Source organism: Giraffa tippelskirchi, chromosome 4 (assembly GCF_054371585.1).
Source record: "Giraffa tippelskirchi isolate mGirTip1 chromosome 4, T2T-mGirTip1v1.2.pri, whole genome shotgun sequence".
Classification (NCBI taxonomy): Eukaryota; Metazoa; Chordata; class Mammalia; order Artiodactyla; family Giraffidae; genus Giraffa; species Giraffa tippelskirchi.
The window spans coordinates 201730657-201753067 of NC_137278.1; the positions used below are offsets into that span (position 1 = coordinate 201730657).

General features: G+C 46.1%; 1 protein-coding gene across 1 annotated transcript in view; it reads left to right on the forward strand.

Moving 5' to 3' along the window:
• Window positions 1-14135: 14135 nt before the first annotated feature.
• CECR2 (CECR2 histone acetyl-lysine reader) overlaps window positions 14136-22411 on the forward strand; it is a 114393-nt gene continuing 106117 nt past the window's right edge. Inside the window, exon 1 of the mRNA XM_081589909.1 lies at window positions 14136-14415. Coding sequence (XP_081446035.1) covers window positions 14290-14415 — 126 coding nt within the window. The 5' untranslated portion in view covers window positions 14136-14289. The remainder of the gene's footprint in view (window positions 14416-22411) is intronic.

Below are 22411 nucleotides of genomic sequence, written 5' to 3' on the forward strand. Positions count from 1 at the left end.
CTAGTTCCCTGACCAGGGATTGAACTCTGGCCCCCTGCACTGGGAGCGAAGAGTCTTAACCACTGGACCGCCAGGGAAGTCCCCATAATGTGTTTTTTTGACATAAGTACAGGTATTAGTTGAAGAATGAATACATGTTGACAGATAAATATAAGAAACCAACAAAATACCTCCCTTCAATTCACTGTAATAGTTTGGACTTTCAATAGCTGGCTTTTATTATTTTTTTAATATTTATTTATTTGACTGTGCCAGGTCTTAGCTGCAGTATGTGGGATCTAGTTCCCTGACTAGAGACGGAACCTGGATCTCCTGCACTGGGAGCGTGGAGTCTTAGCCACTGGACCACCAGGGAAGTCCCAGTTTAGACCTTCTGTTTTACGCATTTTATTTGAAATAGATCACTTTTCTTCATTTCACCTCTGTCCATGAAACACCCAGATGCCCTTCCTGAGGGCAACAGTATTTGGAGTGGCATTTTAATACAATCTAGTTTCAAATCTACATAAAACCAGCGTTCACACTCCTCCAGATCCATAAATCTGGACACCATTGATTTAATATACTTTTTAATTTCTCAGGAAACAGGAGCAAAATGTGCAAGTTTTTGGTTAAGATAAAACTCAGAAATTTCATGCTCAAAAGGATTTTAAACACACTAGGATGTCCCTGGGGGTCCAGAAGTTACAACTCGGGGCTTCCAGTGGTTTCCAGTGTGGGGATGCAGGGGTGTGGGTTCATTCCTTGGTCTGGGAAATAAGATCTCACAAGCTGCATGGAGCGGCCAAAAACAAAAAAACAAAAAAACCCCACAGTATAAAGTCCTATTAAAAAAGGAGAAGTAAGTCCAGGCTGTTCTCGGTGGCAGCAGCCCGCTGAGTGCGCTGTGTAGTAAAGTGAAAGTCAATCATGTCTGACTCGTGGCGACCCCATGGACTATAACCCACCAGGTTCCTCTGTCCATGGAATTCTCCAGGCCAGAGTACTGGAGTGCGTAGCAGTTCCCTTCTCCAGTGTAGTGGTGTGTTCAGCTCAGTTCAGTTCAGTCGCTCAGTGGTGTCTTACTCTGCAACCCTATGGACTGCAGCATGCCAGGCCTCCCTGTCCAACACCAACTCCTGGAGTTTACTCACACTCATGTCCATTGAGTCAGTGATGCCATCCAACCATCTCATCCTCTGTCATCCCCTTCTCCTCCTGCCCTCAGTCTTTCCCAGCATCAGGGTCTTTTCAAATGAGTCAGTTCTTCACAAAGTATTGGAGTTTCAGCTTCAGCATCAGTCCTTCTAAAGAATATTCAGGACTGATTTCCTTTAGGATGGACTGGTTGGATCTCCTTGCAGTCCAAGGGACCCTCAAGAGTCTTCTTCTACACCACAGTTCAAAAGCATCCATTCTTCAGTGCTCAGCTTTCTTTATAGTCCATCACTCACATCCATACATGACTACTGGAAAAACCATAGCTTTGACTAGACGGACCTTTGTCGGCAAAGTAATGTCTGTGCTTTTTAATATTCTGTCTAGGTTGGTCATAACTTTTCTTCCAAGGAGCAAGCGTCTTTTAATTCCATGGCTGCAGTCACCATCTGCAGTGATTTTGGAGCCCCCCAAAATAAAGTCTGTCCCTGTTTCCCCATCTATTTGCCATGAAGTGATGGGACCAGATGCCATGATCTTAGTTTTCTGAATGTTGAGTTTTCTGAATGCCAACTTTTTCACTCTCCTCTTTCACTTTCATCAAGAGGCTCTTTAGTTCTCCATTTTCTGCCATAAGGGTGATGTCATCTGCATATCTGAGATTATTGATATTTCTCCCACCAATCTTGATTCCAGCTTGTGCTTCTCCTCAACTCCAAGGGCTGCTGGGGCCATCGTCGCCTCGAGGTGTCAGAGCCTGTCAGTAGCCTGTTTATTCAGTCTCAGACTAAGACCCAAAGGTGCCATTGACTCACCTTCTCCCGCAGACTGGAGAGCCCAGCGACTTCCTGATGCTGTCTTTGAAGCTGCTCTCTGGCCATGGCTCTGTCTTCCTGTGGCTGCAAAGCTAATCTTGGACCTAGCACCTCGTGCTGCCTTTTGCAAGCATCCTAAAATAGCCCCAGTGACTCCAGCGCTTCTCCCCTGAGTCCTTCCTGGCCCGAGGTGGCCTCCCCTGGCCACTTCCCAATCGTCCTAACAAACACCCCGCCCAGGGAGCCTGGTCCCGTCCACCTCCCAAGCGCCGGCCAACCTGCCCTGGCCTGTCCCGGTGTTTATCTGCTGTGCCTTTCTGCCTCCTCTCTGGCTCTCCTGACCTCACCCACATTCAAGTTCAGCTAGGACTGGCCTGGAACTTTCCTCAACAGCCCTGAACTACAGTCACGTCTCCCTTCCAGGCACCCCATGACCCTGAGACGCTGAGCCAAAGAGCTGGAAGGAACCCTCAGCCATCACAGAAATCAAAGCATTAATTCCACCAGATGGGGAAACAGATTCAGCAAGGTGAGACCCACCCAGGGTCACACAGTGAATTTAACTGTGAGATCTTGGGCAAGTCACTTAACCTCTCTGTGCTTCAGTCTCCTTATCTTGTAAAATGGGAGTAGTACCTACCTCATAGTGTTGTTGTAGGGATTAATTAGATAAAATGTTTGTAAAGCACCAAAGGTTCTTGACGAAGGTGCTATATAAATATAAAATAATATCTATTAAAGTTTGTTTATTTGTGGGGAAAAAGCAAAAAAGACCCACCAGCTCTTTGTCTGGGGTCATTCCTCTCCCACCTTCTTCCTTAATAGGAATTTGCAGATGTTATTTACATTTGTTCCATGGAGAAAAGGGAGAAGAAAATGGCAACCCACTCCAGTATTCTTGTCAAGAGAATCCTGCGGACAGAGGAGCCTGGTGGGCTGCCGTCTGTGGGGTTGCACAGGGTCGGACACAATTGAAGTGACTTAGCAGCAGCAGCAGCATGGAGCAAAGTTGCACCTCCCTCTGAAGGTTGAATTGTCTCTCTGTTTTTTAACAGCAATCTCTTGCTTACTTGCCTGTTTCTTCTTCTTCTTTTTTTTTTGGCCAAGTCACATGGCACCTGGGATCTTAGTTTCCTGACCAGGGATTGAACCTATGTCCCCAGCATCAGAAGCACCAGGGAAATCTGGTTGAACGTCTCTTGAGATTAGAAGCCATGTTGCTTACTTCTTTGGTAGTCTCATAGTAAATAACAACACTCAAAAAAAAAAAATCTGTTGTATTAAACAAAAAGATTTTAAAAATCTTTTGTCAAGTCCAAGTGCCTTGCACATGATTAGCAGATGCTTCAGAAACACCGGCTGATGGATTAGCTGAGGGAAAGGCAGATATGTATGCAGGCACCCCTTTGTTCTCGCAGAGTCAGGCACCAACCCACTGGAGGGAAGTGGATTGCGACAGTGTTCCAGGGACAGTGAAGACGCCCTAGGCACTGTGTACAATCAAACGAGGCTCTAATGCACGTGTATACAGCACAGTGAGGACAGGAAGCCCAGAGATACCACCTGTAAGATGGGTCTTGAAGGAAGAAGATGGTTTCACAGAGTGTAGAAACACAAGGAGGGCATCTCCAGTGGTGCAGCAGTACAGAATCTTCCTGCAACGCAGGAGATGCAGGTTCAATCCTGGTTCGGGAAGATTCCACGTGCTGTGGGGCAACTAAGCTTGTGGGCCACAGCTATTGAGCCTGAGCACCTAGAGCCTGTGCTTCTCAACAAAAGAAGCCATCGCAATGAGAAACCCATGAACTGTAGCAAAGAGCAGCCCCCGCTCGCCTCAAGTAGAGAAAGACCGTGCACAGCAGTGAGGACCCAGTGCAAACATAAATAAATGTTTTTTTAAAAAAAAGACCTGATGTAGCCCAAAAAATAGATTAACCCCCCCCATACCTGCTTCTTTATTTAAAAAAAAAGATGCAAGCCAAATTCGAGGTCAGGGGAACAGCAGTCATAGAGGTGATACTGGTTCTCTGCCCTCAGCAGCAGCTGAGGGGTGGGCTGATATATATAGAAAGAGGGCCAGTCGGGGGCTGGACTGAGGTCTGGGTGAGTGGGGGCCAGAAGCACGGGGAAGTTGGGGAGGATGCTGACCAGGGTCCTCAAGGAAGGATGTTGCGCGGATGAGACTGAAGATTCATGATGTCTCTGGAGGAGCCAAAGAGCACATTTAACATGATGTTTTTCTCCAGCAGCAATGATACAGCAATCTCATAAGCTGCTTCCTCTAGGTTCTATTTGAAAATGCTTTTCTGAAACTTCCTTGCGGTCTCCACATGATAGTAACTTGTGGCATCTTTGTCTGCCGATAGCAGAGCCTGTGGAGTGTAGGCTGAGAGGATCATCTTCCAGCAGGTAAATGCTGAATTGGGTAATCAGTTCTGAAAGTCGATTTCAAAAACATAGCTGGAGGAACCCTTGGCCTGATAGTTTACTCAAAAGTTTGGAGGTTAAAGTGCACTGGGCTTGAATCTCTGAACACCGAGGACCCATTAGAAGACTGTTCCAATTGTTACAAATTGTAGTGCCTGAAAACATTTTTAAGGTGATTGTTTTGAAAAAAGAAAGTTCTCTAAAGATAAAACAGGAACAATTGTTATAACAGAAAATAATTATGGTTGAAATGTCTATGGTTCCTTGTAAATGCTACGCTTTTTGTATTTTCCATTACTAGTGCAGTTTGAATGAAGGTTTATAGTTCAGGGGTCTTCATGTTTGCATTTTAATATTAGGTAAATGACCTCATCTTTCAAGCTTGAATTCATTTTTAAATTTATATTATATTTATATTATACAGTATGTAGACAGTTTCTTGTTCTCTGCATTTAGAAGTAAAAGCAATACAAATCTTTTAATTCTGTAAGTAATTTTTATAACTATGATGTAACTCTATGCTATCTTTTTGTGCCAAAAAAAAGAGAAAAAAAGTCTGGAACTTTTAATGTCCATTAGCTCAGCATAACTAGCGGTGTGATGGATGAGTCGCCTAAAGCTACTGCTGTGCTGGTTGTTACAGTATAAACTTGCTTACCAGATCATGGGACAGGGCACCACAGCTCCGAGCACTGGTGAAGCCACTTGTGTTTTCATTTGCTTTTTTATGTGCAATCCCAAGAAGAACCTTGGCTAAGAGCTTCAACAGGGCTCTAAGAAGTCTTTCTAAAAGAGAAATCAGTTCCTGTGATTCTCTTGCTCAAAACCTCTCAGTGGCTTCAATCACGAAGTCTTCTCGCTGCCGGGGCTCTGGGTAGCCTCTAGCCTCAAGCCTCCAGGCTCCAGCCCAGGGTGCTGCTGCAGCCTCTGGGCCACATCTCGTTACCAGGCTCCACCAGCGCCCCCTCATCCAAGGAGACCTCGCTGTGTCCATGCTAGTTTGCACCACTCTGCACTGATACTTTAAACTGAGACCCTCAAGGCATCTGTTTGCCTTCTTGTCTACACTGTCACTGCCAAAGCGCTCAGACCCTGGTTTATGGAACTTCATAAATGTGGATCAAGAGCCTGGTGCTGTGCCCGGAGCGGAAAAGGCCTTCAGCACATGACTCTGCTTCTATTTGGTTTGATTTTACTCCCACACTTGGCGCTGCTCTAGGTGCCGGGAATACAAAATGAAGAATCTCAATATACATCTGGGTCCTGCTTTAAATAAACAAACACAAAAACACTGACAAAATGAACTGGGTGTGTTTACTTGGCCAGTGAGAAATGCCACTCTGTGCCACACGTGACGGGGGTGCACACAGACCCTCGGGTCCCTGCGAAGGGATTGCTGGTGTCCATTTGTTTTTCACAGCTGACCACCGAGCCTCTAGCTGGAGGCCAAGCCTGGCTGGAGGCTGGGTTTCCAATGGCAGGTTGCAGGGACCCAGAGTCCTTAGAGACGCTTGCAGAGTTCCTGGTCACAGCACTGTCCCAGGAGAGATGTCTTTCCCCCATTGACTGGGAAGCCTGTTAACTTCAGGCTGTTAGCCGAGCAGGGATGTGCCTTGAGAACACTTGCTTTTCGAGGCCATCATATTAGCTTGTGTTTTTGTGGTGCAGAATGGAACTCAAGTAACTGGCTGCTCTGTCTGTGTTTTACCAGGAAGATCTCGCTCTTTGGTGTGACTAAACCTAGCAGCATAATCACCTCAGAGTCTACACAGCCTAACTGTGGTTACCACAGGGCCTTCTCCCCTTCACCAATCAGTCTCTCCCTCTGGAGTTCCCAATCCCTTCAGACTTTTCAGCCAAACAAAAGCACCCATTTCACAGGCTCTTCTTTCTTGGCTCTGGAGTGAGGGAAGTGAAGGGAGGCTTGTTAATTTAAAAAATAATGACGCCATAAACACAACAGGTTTGAAGCTCTTTCTATGTTCTCAACTATTACAACCTTGCTTAGGACATAGCAGCTGCTCAATAAACATTTATTGACTGAGTGCCTGGAGCAGTCAAATTAGGAAACAAAGTTCATCTCACAGTTATATTCAAGGAAAGTAGATTTTTTTTTTTTGGTTAAAGAATGATGTTAGCTTAAACAAGATAATAATCTGATGTTGTATAGTAATAAAATGAACAGTGTTTACTGTAATTGTTTAAAGTTACTCTATACTATATAAATGCTTACTCTTTATTCCTAAAAATAAAGATAATAAGCAAGAGAAGCTAACTTCCACGTTCCTCTTATTTTTTTGGCTTTCTTTCTTTTTTTATATTTTAAGTTTTTAAAAAATTCATTTATTTTAAAATGAAGGATAATTGCTTCACAATATTGGTTTGGCTTCCACCACACATCAACATGAATTAGCCATAGGTATACACATATCCCCTCCCTCTTGAACCTTCCTCCTACGTCCCACCTTTTCCCACCCCTCTATATATTCCTCTTTAAAAAACACACTCAGATGAAGAAATCCGAGCACACCGATATACGGTTTTTACGGTGATGGCAACTAAGACCCTCTTCACCCTTCGACTTTGCATCTTCTTATTCAAGGTGATGGGTACTTGAGATATGTTGTATACATTAAACAAATGGGCTCACGCATACTCTGTTAGAGTGATCGGACTCGGGACCTGTCTAGATAAATTGGAAGTGCACGTTTTTAAGGAAGTACACCACTTTCGGGTTGAACAGGATTAAAAATAATGAAACTAATAATTCTTCCTATGAATGTGACAGTTTATGGTTTACATAATTTTCTCCTTTGCTCCACGTATAAGTCATGGAGCTAAATGGGAGTCTGTATGATTCCTATTAAGTATATCTGAGAAAATGCAGTGTAAGAAACAAGCTCACACGGCAGCTGATCCTAAAGCAGCTGGTTCAGCTGGGACTAAAATTACAGCCTGAGCCCCAGCCCTTCTGAATCCAAAAATGCCACACTTGCCTCTCCACTACAACTGCTTTCTCTACTAAATATTACTCTAAGTTAAAAAAAATTATTCCATCTTAATTGGCTTTGACATCAAGAGAATTTTATTCCAAAGTTTAAGCTATGGGAATTTCCCAGTGGTCCAGTGGTTAAGACTCTATGCTTTCACTGCTGAGTAAGTGGGTTCAATTCCTGGTCAGGGAACTATTAAGATTCCTCAAGCCCTGAGGTACAGCCAAATGTTAAAAAAACAAGTAAAAACAAATAGATTTGAAGCTATGAATGCAGATAACCAGCTGTGTTGCTCACCAGGTCAAGGCGGCCTCCCCAAGCCCTCCGGGTCACCCTAGATTCCACTCAGAACTCCTCTCCAAAGGAGCACGTGGGCTGCATGACTTCACAGCCCTTCATGACTTGAACATCTCACAGCATACTTCTGTGCTGTACTGCACAGATAACCTTATTACCTGGATTAGAAAACCCTAGAGGTCAGAGACTGAGTTTTCTACCCAAACACTTATTTCTACATCACACGGATCCAACAGGAGGGACATTGCTGGCCCAGCGAGGGAGTCTGAGGCCAGGTGTACAGAACCCTGGGCACTCTGTCAACCAAAATAATGTGACCTGTAAACTGAGTAGGGAGGGTCTGAGGCCAGAGGAATGACACAAGGAGCTAAAATAATTAAAAAGGAAAGTTAAAGAAATTAAGGATTGGAGGCCCTTTGAAAAGAGATTAAGGGAAGAACTCATTAAGACTCACCAGCTTCTGAATGGCTCGGAGAACTGAGATGCTACAAAGCTATTTGACCTGGTGTCAAGAACAAGGGGAGATGCCACAATGAGATAGGCCAGAGGTGGACATGCCAGGAATTTGGGAAGGAATTTCCGAACAGAACAACAGAAACCAAGTCGCCCGGAGGCAGCACAGAAGCTGATTCTTGGGTACAGTTTCTAGAAGAGGACCGAAGAAGTTTCAGCAGGCAGCAAAATCTGGTGAGGTTCCGAGTCCTGAGCCACAGAGATGCCCACAGCAGAAAGGACACCCCCTTGCCCTGTCTCGAGACTGAGAACCGGGTTAACTAACATTGCAGTAATCTCCTTAAAGGCTGGCTGCATGTGGTGTCAGAACCACGCCAAGGACGCAGCCTCCAGCTCTGGTGCCAGCTGGTTTAAGCCAAAGCAGACAGAGCCTTCCTCCGGGGACTGCAGCCGCTCCTCTCCTCAGGCCCCGCTGCTCTGCGCCTCCCTGCTGGCCCGAGGGTTTCAAGCCTCAGGCTGGGGTTTCCTAGCGGTAGTAGATTACCATCCTTACTGTGCTCAGTCGCTTCAGTCGTGTCCCACACATTTCAGTTCAGTTTAGTCGCTCAGTCCTGTCTCTCTGCCGACCCCACAGACTGCAGTATGCCAGGCTTCCCTGTCCATCACCAACTCCTGGAACTTACTCAAACTCATCTCCATTGAGTTGGTGATGCCATCCAACCATCTCATCCTCTCGTTCCCTTCTCCTCCTGCCTTCAGTTATTCCCAGCATCAGGGCCTTTTCCAGTGAGTCAGTTCTTAGCATCAGGTAGCCAAAATATTGGAGCTTCAGCATCAGTCCTTCCAATGAATATTCAGGACTGATTTCCGTTAGGATTGACTGGTTGGACCTCCCTGCAGTCCCACACACCACGGAACAACTAACTCCGGGTGCCACAACTACTGAGTCTGTGCTCTAGAGCCCAGGAGCTGCAACTACTGAGCCCACGTGCTCGAGAGCCCATGTTCTGCAACAAGAGAAGCCACAGCACTGAGAAGCCATTGTACTACAACTAGAGGGTAGCCCTGCTCACCACAACTAGAGAAAGCCTGTGCAGCAAGGAAGGCCCAGCACGCGAAAAATAAATAAATAAAATTATTTAAAAAAATTACAAACTTTGATCACCAACTTTCTTCTCTCTCTCTTTTCTTTTTTTGGCTGAGACTTGAAGCTTGTGGGATCTTAGTTCCCTGACCAGGGACTGAACCTGGGTCCCTGGCAGTGAAAGTGCAGAGTCCTAACTTCTGGACTGCCAGGGAATTCCCCAATGTTCTTCATGCTTAAAAATATGTTATAAATAAGCTATGAGGATATATTGTACAGTAGGGGGAACAGAGCCACTATTTTATAGTAACTATCAATGCAGTATAACCTTTAAAAATTGTGAGCCACGATGCTGTACACCTGTAACCTATACAATATTGCACACCAACTATATCTCAATTTAAAAAAATTCTACATCGTAAAATACTATGTTCAAAGAGTAACTAGTGTTTTCTGTGAAGATATTAGTAATACACAAATACATTTATTTCATTAACACTCATATACGACCAGTTATTTGTAGCCTGCTCCAAGGAGAACAGTCCAAGAGCTATTCCTGACGAAAGAGCTGGGATTTTCTTGGTAAAACCAAACATAAATAAAAGAGGTCGGTTTGGAGATTCAGCACTAGGCTAGAATGTTCAGGGAGGCCTGCCTGGAGGAGGGTGTAGGCAGGAGGATGTGGATGGGTCCAGACTGGGGTCCAGAGGGTCACAGTGCTTAGGGTGAGTCCTGGGCATGTGGGTACCTACAGACATGTCTTCCCAACATAGCACCTACCACCCACGAGTGCCCTACGCAGCACTGAGATGGTGGGTCCTAACAGAGCTGCCTGCAGTTAACTGTAAAATGCACACCAGATTCCAAAGAACTGCCATGAAGAAAAATGCATGTAGACTATCTCACAGATATTTTTGATACTGATAACACATGTTGAAATAATAATCTGGTGGATATACTGGGTTTAAGAACACATTAAATTTACCTTCTCAGAACTGACTCACACTTCTAAGAAAATTAATCCAGCCACACTGGAGAGACAGAGGAGGAGATAAACCAGAAGAAAGAGAACCAGTTAGGAAGCTTCTCAGATGAAAGGACCTCGGTTGGGGTGGAGACTGGGGGTGTCAAAAAGAATGGGGAATACAAGAGACTTCAGGGAGGCAGAACCCACATGATTGTGGTTACAACTAGCCAGGACAAAAGCAGAGAGTTGAGGGTGAACCTGGTGGTCTGGAACTATGATTGTTCCATTAAAGGAAATATGAAGTCAGTAAGGTGTGTGACTTGCAAAGAAAAAAATCCAGAGCTAGTTTTCCACCTTCCTTTTAACACGGTGAGTTTCAACATCCAATTGGCATTTGAGGGAAATGACCCTGGGGCTCAGGAAAAAAGCCAAACTGAAGATGGATCCATCTTTAGTTGGTTGAATCCATGAATGCGGGTAACTGAGGATATGGGCTGACCACCCTATGCCATTTTATAAAAGGGACTCCAGTGACTTTTGTTATCCATGGGGGTCCTGGAGTCAATCAATCCCCTGAAGATATGACTGTATTGAGAAAGGCGTGATCTTTGAGACTGCCTGAATGAGTTCCAGGAGGGAGAAAGCTAAAAGGCAGAGGAAGGAATAAGGAAAGATAAGTAAATCAACATCAGGCATTTTAAGAAGTTCTAATTTTTTTTTACAGTTTTATGTCATCATTAAATAATCAATCATTTAATTGCTGTGTATTAGGTAGGATTCCCCCCCACGTACTCAAGTCTAATCCGGATGAGAAGAAGACACCCCCAACTACAGTGAAAGATTTAAGTAGCACTCCAAAATAAATAATAGAATGATGACCCAAGGAAGTGGTTGACTAGTGAGTCATACACACTGTAGTTTCTCCAGTCAGAGTACCTGGGCAAATACCCCTAAGCGCAGGTGTTTCAGGAAAGCTTTAGGAAGGAGGTGAGTTTTGAGTGGGTCATGATCTGAGAAGTTGAGCTGTCTTTGTAAGCAATTGAAAGGGCAGGATCAAAAGGGAGGAGCAAGAAGATCCGGGGGTGAGTGAACCAGTTTGACAGGAGGGAAGGAGTCACTGGTTGGATGAGGTGGGGGTGGGGATCGCAGGTGAGGCTGGGAAGGCAGGTGGGAGCCAAATTGGCTTGAGTTAAGACTCAATGGACTTTCATGCTCAAGGGAGAGTCATAGAATTTTGAGCAGGTGAATAACATGATTGAATTTACATTTTAGAACATTACGCTGGCTGTATTCTAAAGGTGAAAGCTATAGGGTTCAGGGACCATTAGTTCAAGCCCCTCCTCACAGATGAAATACATATGTGAGAGATTAAGCCTTTTCTAAGAGACAGCCAAATTTCCTGACTACTAATACAACTCACTTTCCACGATCTCTAAAATGTTAAAATTAGCCTGACTTACAGTCCTCTGTGGGAATAGTACCCTATGGAAGGTAGCTCTCTACTGAGAAAGGAGGGGTGTGCCAAGACTTCGTGAGGGACCTGGACTCAGGTGTGGAGACAACTAAAGTGATAGGATAATGGTTCTGCCTCACTGTGGCTCCAGCTGGGCTCCTGGACTGAATCGAGGCGCAATCACGTCAGGGTGGGCAGGCAAAGGGGTAGGAAGGGCAATTGGGGTAGAAGTGAGAACCAGTGTAATCCGACTGGATGATCAGTTAGAAGATTTGAATTCTAGTCCTGGTTAGCAGGAAGAAACCTGGAAGAACCACACTTTTGTCAAGGTTCAAGGTTCAAGTAATTGTTTTTAGCTGATTATACAGAATTTGCAATGTATTTCTCAAAGAAATGGTGTTAGAAAACGGTGGTTAGTTCCCCAGATTATCCTCCAGGAACCTAAAGTAATCCTGTAACAGCTGAGATTACTGCCCATTTTGCAAATTCAAATTTTTTTGCCACAGGTTAGTCAAATTAAGTATCGTGTGTGTGTTTTTAATAGAAGATATTTAATTAGAAGATGGTATAGAAGTGGAGGTGGTAGGAAATCTGAAAGAGAATTTCTTTTGGCATTTCCAAGGTCATCTCAGATCAACAGTGCTCACAAACAGAAAAGAGGCAGAGAGGGCAAAAGAGAGAGACAGAGAAAATATGAGAGCTGTAAGTCTTTTGGGAACAGGACAGGAAACAAGTGGTGTTTGTAGGGTGAGAAATGGGCCAGCCTTAAAAAGGCAAGGGCAGGCAGTGCTGAGAGTCCTGGGAAGAAGGAAGGAGGTGGGTGTCCCAGGAGGCACCAGGGTCAGTGATCCAGGTCTCAGGTTAGGGTGAAGCCAGCCCAGAAAATAGATTTGAGGCAGTTAAATCCCAGGGGAAAGGTGGAACAAACAGTCAAGGATTGTGGGTATCAACTCCAACAGAGGCAGAGGAAGGCGTGGGTACAAATGTGAGGCTCCAGATGGAGCCAGAACTTGAGGAACCCCGAGGAGACACAGAAAACCTCTGGGCTGAAGGAGGACCTGCTCTGGTTGGGGGTGGTGGGGTTGGGGGGAGAGTTACAGTGGATCAGAGCCAGAGGGGAGAGAGAGAGAAAGAGGTCTGAAGCTGTGTGCCTGTCCAGTGGGACACCACGAGGTGCCCATCAGATGAAGAAGGCAGCCTGGGGGCAAGGGTGCTGAGGATGGGGCAGGACCAGCACCACCAGCCCTGCCCCCGCTCCCCACACCCCAAGACAGTGTGGCTGGATTCCAGGACCCGGCAGTGTGTGGGGAGGGCAGCGCTCATTCAAACAGGCCAGAGTAACCCAAACTTGTCACCTTTCCGCTTCCTGGTATGTGACTTTTTAGGCGCTGTGACTACCAGGCTGGGGCCCGGATCACCGAGGGACAGGTAAGGAGGTAAAGGGCAGGACGAGGAGCCAGAGGAGAACCGGGAAAAGGCGGGGAAACAGAGAGGCAGGATGTAATGGATTAGAAACAAATGTGAAGGGAAGCAGGAACCCTTACACAAAAGAGAAGGAAAGGTGCGGAAAGTCAGGCTGATCCGTGCGGAAATGCAGACAGGCAGGGGTTAGAGAGCCTCCAGAAGAGAGTGCGAACTCAGGGCACCCTTCCCACACCTCACCTGGTCGCCGGGCATCTGCCTTGAAGCTGCGCATTACACACTCAAGTGCAGCCTCTGCTCCTGGGAGCGTTCAGATAGGCGTTCATTTTTTTCAAAGATGGACACGTGGTAGCATCTGAGGGTCTATTTTAAAGCATTCATTAGTTCAGGTAATAAGCGAGCACAACTACCTAAGTTTGGGGCAGGGGGCGAGGGGCAGGGCAGTGTGCAGTGCTGGATGAAGTATTTTCTTCCAGGAAAGATCTAGTTAAATATACATGTTCTTTAAGATCTTTTTTTTTTTTAATGCTGCCTTATAAAAAAAAAAAAGAACAGGTTACTAAATTGATGGGAATAAAACGAGGGAGAGAATAAACCGGAGGCGCACTCCGTAACATCCCAGCTGAGTGCGGCCACTGCGCCGGCCCGTCGGGCGGGCGTCCGCGCTCAGAGGTCCCCACGCGGGTCCCCGAGCGGCTGCGCCGGGGACCGGACGGGACCGGAGCGCGGGCGGCCCCCGGGCCAGGGGAAACCAGCCCCCCCGCCACGCAGCGCACCGCGGACGGCGGGGGGGGTGTCTCCCCCGGCCCGGGAGGGGCAGGAGGCCGCGGGATCTGCCTGGGCGTGGGGTCCGCCGCCCCGGACCCACGTGGCGCAGCCCAGCGAAGCGCAGACCGCCTGCCTCCAAGGGGCGCGACCCCCGGCCACGTGGGGGCGGGGCCCGGCGGGGCTGGGGGGCGGTGCTCGACCGTAGCCCCTCCCCCCGGTCATCGGGCACCCCTCCCCCGCCCGAGCGCGGCCCGCGGCCCGCGGGCGGGGGCGGGGGCGGGGTTGTTGTTGTGCCGAGGCCCCGCCCCCGCCCGCCCCCGGCCCATCTGTTCCCCGCGAGCCGCGGCGACATTGTGCGGGCTGGGCGGCCGGGCCGCGGCGCGATGGGCCCGGGGCAGCCGCCGCGGTAGCTCGGCCGGAGCGGCTCCGGGAGCGGGCGGGCGGCGGGTGCGGAGGCGGCGGCGCGGCCGGAGATGCGCCCCGAGGAGGGCGGCGCGGCCGGGCTGGGCGAGCTGCGCTCGTGGTGGGAAGTGCCGGCCATCGCGCACTTTTGCTCGCTCTTCCGCACGGCGTTCCGCCTGCCGGACTTCGAGATCGAGGTGCGCGGGCCGGGCCGGGGTGGGGGGTCGGGACCCGGGAAGGAAGTCGGGGCGGCGGCGCGCGGGGACCTCCGAGCGGCTGACTCTGAGGGGCTGAGTGGGGGGCTGAGCGCGAGGATCGCTCCCGGCCGGCCCGGGCGGGGATCGGGGTCCGGGCTGAGGGGACCCGGGCGATGGGGAAAGTTGGGCCGTTACTCCGGGCGGCGTCCCGGCGGGCGCAGCGCGGGGCCGGGCGGTCAGGGTAGCGGGCGGCGGGCTTTGTGGGGCCCGGCGGGCTGGCGGGCGGGCGCCCCCGGCCGGCGCCCCGACCCCTCCCCCGGCCTCCTGGGGCCGAGCGCGCGGCCGGTCGGTGCCGCGGCCCCGGACAAAGGTGCGAGACCGGCGCGGCCGGGCCGGCGAGCGGGGGCTTTGGGTCCGCCGCCCGAGGGAGGCGCACCCGGCGGCAGCGGGAGGGTGCGGGCCGGCGGGCGGGCGGGCGGCGGCGGCGACAATGCGGCGGCCTCGGGTGCGGGGGCCCGGCGCCGCACGCCGTTTTCAAAGTTGGGACGTGACTCGGACGAGCACGGCTTTTTCTAAAAATGTGAGTGGGACGGCGGTTCCCGCGGACTGAGGGGGAGAAACGGCAGATTAGGGAATGCTGAGCGTCAGGACTTGCTCCACAACTGTCTCGAAGACCCCGTGTTTCCTTTTAGTTGGTCAAAATCCTCAGCACTTTAATTCTGCTGCTCAAAATGGTGGCTGTGGTGGGAGGTGTTGTGGTGACAATGCCGTCGTGGTGCCGCTAAACTTGCCCCTGCCCCATTTTCTCCCTGAAATGTGATAAAACTGAGGCGGTGCTGAATTACAGGTTAGAGTTCACGAACCCCATCTAAAAACACTGTGGAGAAAACTTCATCTTTCAAAAATCCAAATATTCCGATTTGGTTGATTGGGGAAAAAAAAGAGGTAACTAATTTTGCCCTAAATTGTTACAGAAATCTAGAGTAATTTATAAATAACGCTTTATGTTCTAAGAAATAAATCTGTGGTTTCTAAGTATTAGCTGCTTTAATTCCTAAAGGAAATGTAACCTGATCTGAGAGGTCCAATTTGTATGTATAACAGAAGTGAAAAATCGTTGCTACAGGTGAATAATCAGGGCCACTTGAGATGAGTGTTTTCTCTTCGGATCCCAGTATTTCTTGGAAGTGACACTTTTTTGGTGGTTGTAGTTAAAGTGTATGCTATTTGAAGTATATATGAATGAATATTTGGAATTCAACGTGTACATATTATGGTAATCATCCGTATCTGTAATTTGGATATGTTCAGTCGATGGCTAACTAATAATAGTGAATTACTTCTGCACTTCTTCTGTAATCTTTTTCACATGAATGTGTTTTGATGAATTTGATGAATGCAGGTTAAAGTTTTCACTAATTATCAGAAATTAAAATTACCAAAGTAATTTTTAGGTTTCTAGCAAATTTGATTTTGAGCGTGCAGAACTTATTGAGAACATGATCAGTTTTGATTCTCTAAGTATAAGAAGTAAATAAATTTATTTGGGTTAGGTGATTTTTTTTAATCTATTAATTTAATGTTTTGAAAGGTTGAAAAAGGATCACTTGATTACAGTTTATGATACACTGTAAGAATCTTCTTAAAAACAGACAAAAAACTACTAATACTGAGTTGTACCTGTTAGGATGCCTGGAAAGACCCTATAATCTTAGTTTACTGTAACTTTAAAAGATAGAAATGATGAATAATACCAAGTGGTAGAAGTTGGATATCAGCTTTTTTAGGAAACTAGTTTTCAGCTGTGGGAAAGTACTCATCTTACCTTGACAACCAAACTGAACCCATGGATTTTCAGAAAATTTAGGAAGCAGAATCTTCAAGGACTTGGCTTCTATTTATCTAAAACAAGCCAATCTGTTAGATAGCTGACAGGCTGGGAGCATTCATGCTGCAATTCTGTAAGAGGTCAAAACCTCCCATTTAACTGGTCCCCAAAGCATGGATATTTTTATTTTTGCATGTAAGAAAACCTTTCCCTCTGTTAACTAGCCTTGAATATACAGGATTTCTTTAGAAGAGTCAGTATACTGGATTCTTGTTTTTTGGGTTGTGTTTAGGGACTTCTGTGTTGCTGCCCCCTAGATAGGGGTTCTGCAGTCATCAAATCAAACATCTGCACGTGTGTAGACATATTTTAAGTTGAAAATTTTGTGGTTTTAAAAAGCAGTGCATAATCACAATATAAAACTTGAAAATTATAGCAAAATATAGGTAAGAGAATTAAATCAACCATAATCCCACCACTCAGGGATAAAAACTGTTATTTAGAAATCCCCAAACACGCTCACAGTGTATTTGTGGCCCGTTTTAATTTTCCAGATGAGGAGACTGAGCTGTGTGTAACTGGACAACTGTAGATTAATGATACTGAATTCAGTGGTTGGTATTTTGAAACATCTGTTACCAGCTGCTTAACTGGATGGATTACCAAAGAAGCTCATGGCACACCTCCTTTGCCTCAGGATTATCAAATTCTGAACGGGTTCATTTATATCAAGTTTTCTATGATTGTTTAACATTCCAGTGGATTAGGCTGGTTGTTTTGTCCTGATTAGAGAATGAAGAACGGTGAATTGACCTTCTTGAAGATTTAGTACTGATTTTCTTTTTTCCCCCTAACAAGTGCTCTTTACAGTGAATAGCATCATACTTAACTAGATTGCGGTTAAGGGAGGATAGACCATCTTCAGTAATCTTGTCTGGAGTTAATTGTGGTGGGTATAGGGTTGCAGGGAGAAATTCCATTATAAACATTTTGGGTATATTTTCTCCAGAGAAGAAACCATGGGGCCTCTATGTAATTATTTGAAAATGGTCATGTAGAATTATCTGGTTCATACAATGGCAACATGATCGAAATAATCTGATTTTTATTATAAAAAGTCCTGTGTACTTTTTTCTGAGCTTCCTGCTTCGAGAACACATCCTTTGGGTTGAATCCTTAGGCATGAATTATTAAGCATTATTACGTTTATTCATAAATATTATTCATAATTATGAAAATAGGTGATAAAAAACTTGCTGAGAGTAACGTATTAGTACATCAGTCTTAGTTCTCTGGGCCTGGGGCCCAAATGGGTTATAGGAGATTTTGTGTTGGTGTACATGTATGTACTTTGCTGTCACTTTCATCAAATTTTGAAAGCAATCCCAACCACACAAAGGTTAAAAGGCCTTGAACTAGATGAAAGACTTAAGTTGGCCTTGAATAGGGGAACCAGAGGCTAGTTTCATGACATGAGATGCCCTGGATCAGGAGTTAGAAAACTTGAATTCTTATGCTTGTTTTGCTACTACTGTCTCTGAGACCTTCGGCAGGTCAAATAGCCTAATGGTGAAGGACACTTGTATAGCACTTTGTACGTTTTCCAAATGTTTTCTCATTTTATCCATCATCATCATTAATCATCACTGGGAAGTAGCAGTTTTGCAGATGAGGAAATTGGAAGTTTAGACAGGCTTGAGTTTCTTGAACAGACTCGCACCTGGATCTCAGGTTCTTTGATACCAAATTCTTTGCTGGTGGTACTACATCACACAGCTTCTACTTTAGTTTTAATTATTTATAAAATGAAAGGCTGGACCTAGAAGTAATGGCCAAAATGCCACAGTGCAGATCTAGAGTTCTTTGGTTCTTAATAATGTGGGGTACAAAAGATCCTTTTAAAGGATTTTAAAATACAGATCTTAAAGGATCTGTATTCTGTTGAATACAGAGGGACAAGTTCATGATTTCATTTCGTTCTTTCAGCAAATACTTATTGAGCATCCACTATGTGCTAGATGCAGTGTATTAAGTGCTGGAGATACAGATGTGAACATAACACAGACACTCCTCCTTTAGTGGAAGGAGACAGATATTTAATAAATGGGCACAGAGAGGGCCAAGTTGAGGGGGTGGGTTGTTACAATTTAAAATAGAGTGATTAGGTGTGGGAGGGGCTTCTCTGGTGGCTCAGACAGTAAAGAATCTGCCTGCAGTGCAGGAGACTTGAGTTTGATCCCCTGAAATGGTCAGGAAGATCCCCTGGAGAAGGGAATGGCTACCCATTCCAGTTTTCTTGCCTGGGAAATCCAATGGACAGAGAAGTCTGGCAGGCTACAGTGCCTGGGATTGCAAAGGTGTAGGTGGCCTCATTGAGAAGATGGCATTTGATCAGGACTGAAGGAAATAGGGGACTTAAAATTATTTAAAAACTAGTAGTTTGTGGGACTTCCCTAGCGGTCCAGTGGTTAAGACTCTGCGCTTCACTGCAGGGTGTCAGGGTTAGATTCCTGGTCGGGGAACCCGTATGCTGCATGGCACAAAAATTAGTAGTTAGTTACAATAATCTATTGAACGGAAAATACCAGATGATCAGTGTCTCCTGAAGACTCAACATATGCTCCTCTGAGGAGGAGAGCCCAACAACAGGATATGAATAACAGAGGGTAGATCTTGAAACCTGAAATGGGGGACTGCTCCCTCAGAGTGTAACTCCCCCAAGGTGAACCCTGGATCCCATTCTGCTTATACCAGTGTCTTAAAGGGGAAGTCATGTCTTCATCTTCATTTGCCTGTACCAGAAGCTTCAAAAGGGTAGTTCAGAGATTCTCCAGTTATGGAAAGGGCAGTAACCTCTCATCTCTGAAGGACAACTCATGTTAGCCTGTGGCTTGCTTTACCATGGAAGTTCAGTTCAGTCTTGCTTAATTTTCTGGAACACAGTGAGGAAGCCCAAAATATGACTTGGCAACATGGCAGCATTTGGTACAACCGACCGTCTGCCCTTTGATCAGGAGAGGCTGAGGGCTGAATTCCAGTTTGTTTTTTTTAAGGGGCTGGCTTCTTGTGGTGTGTTGGGTTGGGGGTAAGAATGAAGAGCTCTGGCATTGCTGGGAAACTGCCAGTGCACACGGTGGTTTAGATAAAAAGTGGGTGTGGATGGAGTCCAGGGGGACAGAAGGCAGAGTTTCTAACTAGATGGCCTTAGATCTAGTTGATGGGATTGAAGGTACTTGTCAAAGGAATCATGCAGAGAGCCAGAAACCTGGACTGTGGACCCACCTCTGTCATTACCTGGTGCTGCAATTTTAGGCAGATCATTTGGTTTCAGATGCCCTATCTATAAAAAGACATTTGTGGACTAGGTGATTTCTAGGATGTTCCTCTGGCGAAAGTGCTGCGATTCCCTTGAGATGTTTCTCAGCATGCAGGGCACAGGTAACTGATGCAGAAAGTTTTCCTGAGCTTATTGGTTAGGGCCAAGTGGCTCAGACAGTAAAGAATCTGCCTGCAATACTGGAAGACCTGGGTTGGGAAGATCCCTTGGAGAAGGGAATGACAACCCACTCCAGTATTCTTGCCTGGAAAATCCTATGGACAGAGGAGCCTGGCAGGTTACAGTCCATGGGTTGCCAAAAAAAAAGTTGACTGCAACTAACACTTTCATGTTCTTTTTTTATATGCTGAGTTAGGGTCCCTATCTTAGAAATTAATTCTGTACCAAACTAAAGCAGCCAATCCAGGCTTCATGTCTTCGTAGATTATATGAATTTGTCTTTCTGTGGAAATCCTGTCTGCATATACATTATGTTGAACGTAGCTTAATTGATGTTTTCATTGTCCTTGAGGTCTTTTCTTTTTTTTTTTTTCCCTCGAGGTCTTTTCAAACTAAGATTTTGTATTTTTGAGATTGTGAGAAACTCAGGAAGATGAAGGTCTTAAGTTGTGTTTTTCCCCCTTCACTTCTGTTTATTCACTTAAATTGAATATTGTTTAACATGTAGAACTTTGAATGGAGGCGGGTTAAAGGTTCTGGTCTGGGGCTGTCCTAATTTGATGGTGACGCTTTGCAGGCAGCTGTGAACCCCTTCCCTGTATTTTTCTGTTTCATGGGACTCTGTTGCTTGGATGCTTTTATATTGTCTTCTCTACAGGAGCCTCTAACAAATACTTGTTTATTCTGGAAAACTCCAGAAGTCTCTTTCTTTGATTTAGACGGGAGTCTTCAGATGGTGGTACTGAGCTCAGGATTCTCCCAGCCTTGTCGCACCAGGGTATTCAGTGCTGACCACTGCCGCGTGTGTGGTGGTGGCGCCTCCTGTCCGTGAAGAACCCTGGGCCCTGAGGTGGGTGAGACCCCTCCCCATAGGGAGTCCCGTTCTGGACGTAATGTTTTTTTGTGTAGGGTTGAAGGGATTTATTTATGCTCAGTTTCCTGTCATCAGCCTGGGAAACAGTTGAGTTCAGTTCAGTCGCTCAGTCGTGTCTGACTTTCTGAGACCCCATGGACTGCAGTATGCCAGGCTTCCCTGTCCATCACCAACCCCTGGAGCTTACTCAAACTCATGTCCATCACGTCGGTGATGCCATCCAACACCTCATCCTCTGTTGTCTCCTTCTCCTCCTGCCTTCAATCATTCCCAGCATCAGAGTCTTTTCAAATGAGTCAGTTCTTCTCATCAGGTGGCCAAAGTATTGGAGTTTCAGCTTCAGCATCAGTCCTTCCAATGACTATTCAGGACTGATTTCTTTTAGGATGGACTGGTTGGATCTCCTTGCAGTCCCAGGGACTCTCAAGAGTCTTCTGTAACACCACAGTTCAAAAGCATCCATTCTTCGGTGCTCAGCTCTTTATAGTCCATCTCTCACATCCATACATGACTACTGGAAAAACCACAGCTTTGACTAGATGGACCTTTGTCGGCAAAGTAATGTCTGTGCTTTTTAATATGCTGTCTAGGTTGGTCATAACTTTTCTTACAAGGAGCAAGCGTCTTTTAATTTCATGGCTGCAGTCACCATCCGCAGTGATTTTGGAGCCCCCCGAAATAGTCTGTCACTGTTTCCATTGTTTTCCCATCTATTTGCCATGAAGTGATGGGACCAGATGCCATGATGTTAGTTTTCTGAATGTTGAGCTTTAAGCCAACTTTTCCACTCTCCTCTTTCACTTTCATCAAGAGGCTCTTTAGTTCTTCTTCACTTGCTGTCATAAGGGTGGTGTCATCTGTGTATCTGAGGTTATTGATATTTCTCCCGGCAATCTTGATTCCAGCTTGTGCTTCATCCAGCCCAGCGTCTCTCATGATGTACTCTGCATATAAGTCAAATAAGCAGGGTGACAGTATACAGCCTTGACATACTCCTTTCCCAATTTTGAACCAGTCTGTTGTTCCATGTCCAGTTCTAACTGTTGTTTCTTTTTTTTTTTTTTTTATAAATTTATTTATTTTACTTGGGGGCTAATTACTTTACAATATTGTAATAGTTTTTGCCATACATTGACAAGAATCAGCCATGGGTTTACATGTGTTCCCCTTCCCGAACCCCCCACCCACCCTAACTGTTGTTTCTTGACCTGCATACAGATTTCTCAGGAGGCTGGTCAGGTGGTCTGGTATTTCCACCTCTTTAAGAATTTTCCACAGTTTGCTGTGGTCCACACAGTCAAAGGCTTTGACGTAGTCAATAAAGCAGAAATAGATGTTTCTCTGGAAGTTTCTTGCTTTTTCGATGATCCAGTGGATGTTGGCAGTTTGATCTCTGGTTCCTCTGCCTTTTCTAAATCCAGCTTGAACATCTGAAGTTCATGGTTCATGTACTGTTGAAGCCTGGCATGGAGCATTTTGAGCATTACTTTGCTAGCGTGTGAGATGAGTGTAATTGTGCGGTAGTTTGAGCAATCTTTGGCATTGCCTCTCTTTGGGATTGGAATGAAAACAGACCTTTTCCAGTCCTGTGGCCACTGCTGAGTTTTCCAAATTTGCTGGCATATTGATTGCAGCACTTTCACAGCATCATCTTTTAGGGTTTGAAATAGCTCAACTGGAATCCCATCACCTCCACTAGCTTTGTTCACAGTGATGCTTTCTGAGGCCCACTTAACCTTGCATTCCAGGATGTCTGGCTCTAGGTGAGTGATCACACCATGGTGATTATCTGGGTCAT